This window comes from Accipiter gentilis, chromosome 11, assembly GCF_929443795.1.
Source record: "Accipiter gentilis chromosome 11, bAccGen1.1, whole genome shotgun sequence".
Classification (NCBI taxonomy): Eukaryota; Metazoa; Chordata; class Aves; order Accipitriformes; family Accipitridae; genus Astur; species Astur gentilis.
Genome location: NC_064890.1, coordinates 34,342,808 through 34,350,508, shown reverse-complemented (window position 1 = coordinate 34,350,508; position 7,701 = coordinate 34,342,808). Strand labels below are relative to the sequence as shown.

The following is a 7,701-nucleotide window of genomic DNA, read 5'->3' as shown; positions in this document are numbered from 1 at the left end:
CCCATCCTCATATAGATTTGGCCTATGATGAGACTATACCCTTCTGCTTGTAGGACAATAACCCTTATTATTCCTCATCACGAAGTTTCTTTTGTTCTCGCTCCGATAAAGCCGAATCGATGCAAGAGTGGCAGAAGGAGCTTGGGTACTGGCATCTGTATGACACGTAGCCGAAAACAAGTTGGGAGTGGTAGTACCTCTGCTTCCACAACTATCCTAACGCTACTGAAAGCAGATCTTGGGAACCCCAAAGGGAACCAAACAACACACCTCAGTGCAAAGAAGGTCTCTGTTTAAAAGTACTCTCTAACCTTCCTGTTCTCTTAAGTCTGAGAAAAGGTTTTCCTCGAAGCAGAGCGGAAGAGTCGGAGCAGAAGCAGAAGAGAACTGATGGCTGGCTGGCAGGGAGAGACAGAGCGGGTGGACTGCCTGGAGGTGGGAGCATCACAGGCTCGATCCAGATGAAGAAATAAATGATGACTCTGAAACATAACACAGGGTTTATCATGACAGGAGTGAAAGGGTATAAAGACCTAAACTGTTTATTTGTATGAGAACATAATGGTCCTTGTCATCGACTTGGTGTTGAAAGGAATGACTTCCATCTAGAGGATGCAGAAAAAACAGGAGATAAATTTCAGTACTAGTAACAGTTTAATGGAAAAAGATTGAAAAAGAGGAGCGATATGGAAATTAGACAGGGATGACACCGTAAGAATTTAAATGGGGCATTTGGCAGCAGCAGTGTCGTTCGTGGAAAAACAAACAATGCCAATCAACATCAGATTCACTGTTATTTTAAAATAGACTTTATTTAATGACAATAAATATAAAGACATCTTAATATTCGGAAACTAATAGCAAACATTCTTAGAAAAAATACAAAAAACACATTCTTAGCATTCTGAATTTTATCAACATACACAGAGTCTAAAACAGTGGCAACGCTCTGCAATTTATGGTGCTTGTTAAGGCAATGAAATGGTCACTGGTCCAAATTTTACCCTGACTTCAACAGATCTGTACAAAGTAAGAGTCTGGCCTACATACCAAGTGTAAAAAAAAAAAAAAAAGTAGAATTGATTCATAGTTTAAAACAAATGTTAATTTTCCCTTCAAGCAAATCCTTAAATATTATTAAAGTGACCAAGCCTAAAAAAAAACCAAAAAAAGAAGTTACAAATACTCATATGTTGGCAACTGCCACCCCCCCAATTTTGTTCTGATGCCTCCGCAGAGCTCCCTGTCTACAAGCAGAGCACATTTCAGCAGTTGGAGGTAGAGGCTACAGAAATTGCACAGCTTAAATCAAACTATTAAAATGCAATTATTAGGCACTCTGTTGGTTTTCCTCTTCTTTCTCTCTCATTCAGAACTGTGCTGTGAATGACACTGTGCATACGGCAAACTGAACTGAATTCCTGATATAGTGTCTTCTGAAATGAAATGTTACAGCTACATCAGCAAGGAGTGTGGCACTTTAGAAGCAAATCACGAGAGCAAAAAGTTGATGTTGACTAGGTGATGCCCACACAGTACTCACTGCTCACTTCAGCCCAGCTGTGGTTTTAGCTCTCCGGACTTAGTGCATATCTAAAACGTGCCTTCTGGTTCAGTTTAAACCAAGAGTCCTTGTGCCCCGAGACCAGTCTGTGATGGGAAGCACTGCCCAGAAAGTGGGCACAAGTGGAAGACAAGTTTCAAAAGCACATTCCTGATCTGAACAAAAATGGTAATGTAGAAACACACTCGAAGCTGGTTAGGATTTTATTACAGGAGGAGCCCAAGTCATAGGTGTACACGCTTTGCTGATGTAGAATTTTTTCAAAATCATTATTTTAAAGGCAGGAATATAAACTACAAAATATAAATGCTGCCAGCTGATGTAAAAAAGGGCAACTGAGAGAGGCCACAGGAACCAAACAAGGAGCAGAAGACCAGGCACTCCTGAAAGATCAGCCTTAAGCTCTGCCACTGCTCGCCGCCTGACCCCGGGCAAGGCACTCAACTCCTTTGTTCCCTAGTCTCTTTACCTCTCAAAGAGGGCAATAAATGCTTCCTTAAGACCAAATAATGACCTGAAATGGTCATTTCCTTTATCACATTTTTTTCCTTTATCACAGGATGCCTCCTAGCCTTCCCCAGCCCTCCAACAGCCCACCTGAAAGGTATTTAAGGCACCCACTGGTGCTGTGATCCCTGATAGGGGTATGAAAATGGCATCTCTAGGCCGAACAGAACTGCAGATGGGGAAGGGGCAGCTCAGAGCTAAAGTAAAAAGCTCCAAGTCTGAAAGGAGCTAACTGGCCTTTCTAACCAAACTCATGTTGCACAGGGAAGTCCTGAGTACTTCACTAAAATTGTTCCATGAAGCAGCTTTTTGGACAAAAAATTTGTTTTAAAGAGAAGTTTGGTATACTACGCAGTGACAGAATAAGAGGCAGTGGGCACAAACTGAAACACAGGTTTCCTCTGAACGTCAGGAAACACTTTTTCACGGTGAGGGGGACCGAGCACCGGCCCAGGTTGCCCAGGGAGGCTGTGGAGTCTCCATCCTTGGAGACGGACCTGGGCAACCAGCCCAGGGTGGTCCTGCTTGAGCAGGGGGCTTGGGCCAGGGGACCTCCAGAGGTGTCTTCCAACCTCAACTGCTCTGTGATCTGGGAAAAAGGTCAAACCAGTATTGAGGGGATATATTTTGATAAGAAATTCTGCCCTGTTTAGACACTTCTGAGTGTTTGTCCATCTGCTCAATTTATATTTGCTTCCTGGTACGTTAAAGACTTGTCATGATTCTGATGAAACCAAAACAAATGGCAAAGGGTAGAATTCCCTGTGCAAAGAAGCACTGGTTCTATCTCTGCTCTGGTTGACTGTCATTTATTGTTACGGTCTATCTTATTTTTCTGTCCTGCATCTGGTTTTTTGTCTTCAGGTGGTGTCTACACAAAGTTTTCTGAGCATTATAACAAGTTATAATTTCAGTGTCAGAAATGCAAGTGGTTCTGTGGAACCTGTGAGTTTCTCTTTTTCATCTTTCCTTGATTTTTGAACCAAGCTTTCCTCGCACGTTCTTCCATGCAATCATGCAAAGTCTTGCTGAGTGAAAGCTTGTGTATCATGACTGCTGCAAGGACTCCCCTCATGTGCTACCTATCCTGGTTTAAACGTTGCAGTTTCAAAGAAAAGGCCTGAGGTGCACAGCAGTCAGTATTTGGAAGTTTTGCTACAAAACTCAGACGTTTGATTCCTTCTGGTTATTAATGGGATAAAATACATCTTATAAATGCTACATAGTTTCTGCAAATGAACTTCTTAATATGTAAAAAGCTATATGAATAATCTGCCTAAAAATTCTGCATATCTATTAGATTTAAGAAGAGTACAAAATTACAAACACAACAGTAATCTCCTGGTTTACAGAGTACAGGCATACTTTTGATTTTTTTAACAGGTTTTTGATTTTCAGAATTTGTAGAAATTGGTCCACTAAAACTGTTGAAAGACAAAGCAAATTAATGATCTGGAATATCACTGCTGCAGACACGAAGCGGAGCTCTACATACAAGCTTAATCTGTAATTCCCTAACTCCCAGTTTGCAACTGGAGCCAAAATAGCCAAGCAGCTCTGCAGCCTAATTTGAAGATGACTGATGGCTCTAGCACATATATCCACACCTCTAACATCCTTCCTAGTTATTTAAAGCTTCATAACATGGTTAAGGCATATTAAATGGTTTACTGCAATCTCCAGTTTCAATAGATTCATGGTCTTGTCAGAATTCACTTTATCACGCGATCTTGTATCACAACAGGTCCAGCTGCACATTCTTCCTATGTGGAAATCTCAGGGAAGAGCATGGTGCCTCTGGGATGGGAGAAATGCAAAAGACAGCCCTCCACAAATACTGATTTAGTACACGAGAAGACTTCTAACACTCATTACCGTTAGAGGTAGGAGACCTTCAAGGCTCTGGTCATTCAGAGCAGGATGGGCAAGTGAACTAATGAAAGTACATTGACTGGGGAAAGATAAAATGCCTGAGGTTTCTACTCACTTGGAGTGCTGTAAAGTCAGTTTTTATGCATTGATTTCAAAGGCAATTCTCCTGTTTACACAGAGATTGATGAACAGGATGGGCTTACAGTCCTGCTGCTTCTTGTGATCCAAGTCGATGATTAATTGAAATATCTTGTTATCCATTTAAGTCTCAGTATGCATAGCTAATTCAGTGTAGCACACAACAGCGCTTAGTATGTCAATTCCAATGGCTTAACAACATGACTTTGAGTTGCATTTTCCTTCTCTTTCCTTCATGTTTTGGCTTTTCCTCTTCATTTTATAGTTGGGGTTTGCATTAGCAAGTAATCAAAACTCCTTCAGAAAATGTGATGGTATTCTAACAACAAATCATTCTTGTTCTTAAGGTTTTATTCAAGTCAAACAAGAGATCTAATAGGTGATGCCTAAATAAGGCACTCTATGTGTTTGAGAATTAATCTGCATTTTCTTAAGATGATAAATAATTTTTATCTTCGCATGTTAACAAAATACGTCCTGCTAAAGTGTTTTAAAAAAACCCTCTTATCTGAGTTGCAGTGGTTGCATATGTCCAAGGGAAACAGGTAAATGAGCAGGTAACAGTTGCAAGAAACAATGTTTAGTAAAAGGAATTAATCCAAAGTGTTTGATTAGCTATTGGTAATATCTGGACAAGTATTAGTTGTCTAAATACTGTTATTCCATATAAAAAAGTACTTATTCAGCTTTCGGTCGGAAAGCGCTATCTACTCCTTTGAAAATTTTGTCGGCTATTTTCCCCATGGTTTTTTTCACAACTTTGAGATCGTTCTCATGCAAGAGTTTCTGTGTTACGTACTTCTCTCGTTTGACCTTGCTCTTGGTCTTTTGTGATACATCCGGAATTGCATATGAAATAATAAACTTCACAAAGTATATGACATGCTGGGGAAGGTGAAAATGAAAAAATGTCAGTCAGGCTGAACAGGACATTATTATTATTATAAATGAAATGTCACATTACCTCTTAAGACTCTGAGCGGGTTCTGTACCAGTATCTATCACAGTGGAACAGTATTTTAGAAAGCAGACATGACTAATGAATAGAATAATTGTCTGATAAACAAGAATTTCTGATTTTCTAATTCTGATTTTAACAAGGACTTCTCTGCCTGCTGGGGGGGAACCCTGGGACCCAGTGCTTCCCCCCCTGCATGGAAATAGTGGTTACAGTTTCTTTAAAAATTGTTTTAGGTTTGTTCAAATGACTCTGGGGCAACAGAGTTTTCTCTTCTATGGGAACTCTGATCTAACCAGTTGCATGTTTCTGATGACTTCAGTAGTCCCTGGATCCAGACCCAAGTAGATTTTATAAAGAAATAATACCCAATATTCCTCTCCCTTCATGTTGGACTGACTCCCATCTTTCATAAGCCCAGATTGTAGCTGCAGAGGAAAGAGCAATTGCTTTTTGATGCTCATCTAGAGACTCACCTCTTGCAGCGACCGTCTTTATAGACTTCACTCTGCTAGTGCACATGTATTATGTATATATATTCATGAGACTGTGTGGAAACTTCCTCTAAGTATATGTAAAAATATTTTTAGTGTAAATGTCCCTTCTCTTTCTGATACTAAAAATAATTTTACAGTTCTTAAGAAAAGAAACTGCAAACGGGGGCCATCCTCAGCTGATGTCATGACTTCAGAGACTTCTTTTTTGAATGGTGCTACACTTAATTTACATCTCCCAAGCTCTTGCCCATGCTAGCACACCTCACCAGCTCTGATAGCCATGCCTGGACAGAATGTCTTTGAAGGATTTTCTGCATGGAGGGAAGAGAAGTTTAAATAAGTAACGCTCAAAACTCCGTACACTTACCTCCATGACAATGATGAAAGCCAGCTTGGCTGCAATGACATGCCAGTAGTATATGTTATGCTCATATTGGTGCTGATGGCCAGGAGGGTAGCGGAAATCCCGGTATCTAAAGCAAGGTAGGAAAGTCAGGAACTAGTCTCAGGCATCTCTGCAGTACGGCACTGTGGCCAGAGGATGGAGCAAGACATGTCCCTGCTTAACGCATCCAGGAACAGTTAGCTGCACATAAGTAATGGGTAAAATCATATCTGCAGAATAAGCTATATTTGGCTGAAATGTCCTTTTTTTCCCCCACTGTACTAAGAATTACTTATAAAACTTTAAAAGTGTTTTTTTTTTAAGACTATCAATCATGAGAAAACCGAAATAAAGTAAGAATTTTCTGAGTAGCACAAACTTATGGGTGAATACTTCCACTCAGTTCTGCCATTCAAAATATGCTGGCTTTTACTGTGTTTTAACATTTCTTACTGGATACTGTTAACTGAATTAGATGATTTAGATATTAAAAAAATGAATTTATTTTTGTCATTGGAAAAGAATGGTTATTTGACACTTGCCTGCATGTCGTTTGGTTCCCAAACCAAGAAGGGGAAAATGGCTTGCTTGCATTCTTGAAGTCTGATATATTGAAGACAGAAAGTGTACTGTTTATATACCCTTTCATAGTGTGACCGCTGTGACTCCCATAAGGAGGGACCGAAAAGGACCAGTAATAAACCAGACGAGGAATCATGTCAGATGTAAAAGCAATGATCATAGCCTGCATTTCAGAAAAAGAAGACAAAAAACCAAAGCAGCGTTTAAGAAATAAGCCTTAATATGCATGGCTTTGCCATATACGTAGTACCTCAAAAGTTACAGTATGAGCTAAAAATAGAAAATATGTGCTTTTCCAGTCAGTGGTTCCCTCTGTAAATGAGCACGTAGTCACTCATGGACATAAAACAATCTCTTTCTGGAATGTGCACTCTGTACGGTTTTTAAATTACGCTAGCTCTGCTGGATGCCTTAAAAAAGTTATACTATAATATACATTCTCCCTCAGGAGCATGCAGTGGAGGTCAGCAGCCAAACTCACCTTAAACTACTCTAAGGTAACCTTCAGCAAATGTATTTGCTATCAGATGTACTTACGAGATGCTTAAAGAAACCCTGCTTGATGAAACTTGTGGAAACAACAGAAGAGTCGTTCAGTAATAGAAAATTAAATATCACCAGGAACCCTGAGGTTTGAGTAAAGGAATTAAATAAATTATATATATAGCTGATCCACCTCTGACCCTAGAAACGTCCCACTTTTTCTGAGGTGCTAGCCAGCCCAAATTCATTTGGCAGTTGTTGCCTCATAAGTTTCAATGTCAGTACATGTGGAAACTGCTCCTGATGCCAAGATAATTTTTGTAGTAGCAGCTGCGTAGTGCTGTTTTACATATGACGTGACCATTTGTTTTTATCTTGCTCCCAAGAGAGTCCCTGTCCTACTCAGTCTGCTAGTCCCAAACTGGGTAGGAAATTGGATCTGTGGGTTTGTTGTGGGAAGTCTTTTCTAAACTCATGAGCTTCCCAAAACATCCTATTCTGGAGGACAGGTTGACTATGTTTAATCCAATCTCCTCCTCTGGTATTGCAAATTCAAAAGCTTTCCCTCTGAGGAAGACTTTCCACTGGCAAGATCTGCAGCTGAGTGCCTAGCACCTAGGAAGGAGCGATGAGCTGCACTCTGGCTGAAAAAGAAGTCTTTTGTCCCACGGCAGGGATAAAAAACCAGTTGACAACATGGATGGAAAGAACCAGG

The 7,701-nt window shown here is 40.2% G+C and overlaps 1 protein-coding gene across 1 annotated transcript in view; it reads right to left on the bottom strand.

The window, feature by feature from the left end:
- Positions 1–905: 905 nt before the first annotated feature.
- ANO6 (anoctamin 6) overlaps positions 906–7,701 on the bottom strand; it is a 79,016-nt gene continuing 72,220 nt past the window's right edge. Inside the window, exons 18-20 of the mRNA XM_049813563.1 lie at positions 6,464–6,666; positions 5,904–6,009; positions 906–4,966 (exon numbers count right to left, since the gene is read on the bottom strand). Coding sequence (XP_049669520.1) covers positions 4,760–4,966; positions 5,904–6,009; positions 6,464–6,666 — 516 coding nt within the window. The 3' untranslated portion in view covers positions 906–4,759. The remainder of the gene's footprint in view (positions 4,967–5,903; positions 6,010–6,463; positions 6,667–7,701) is intronic.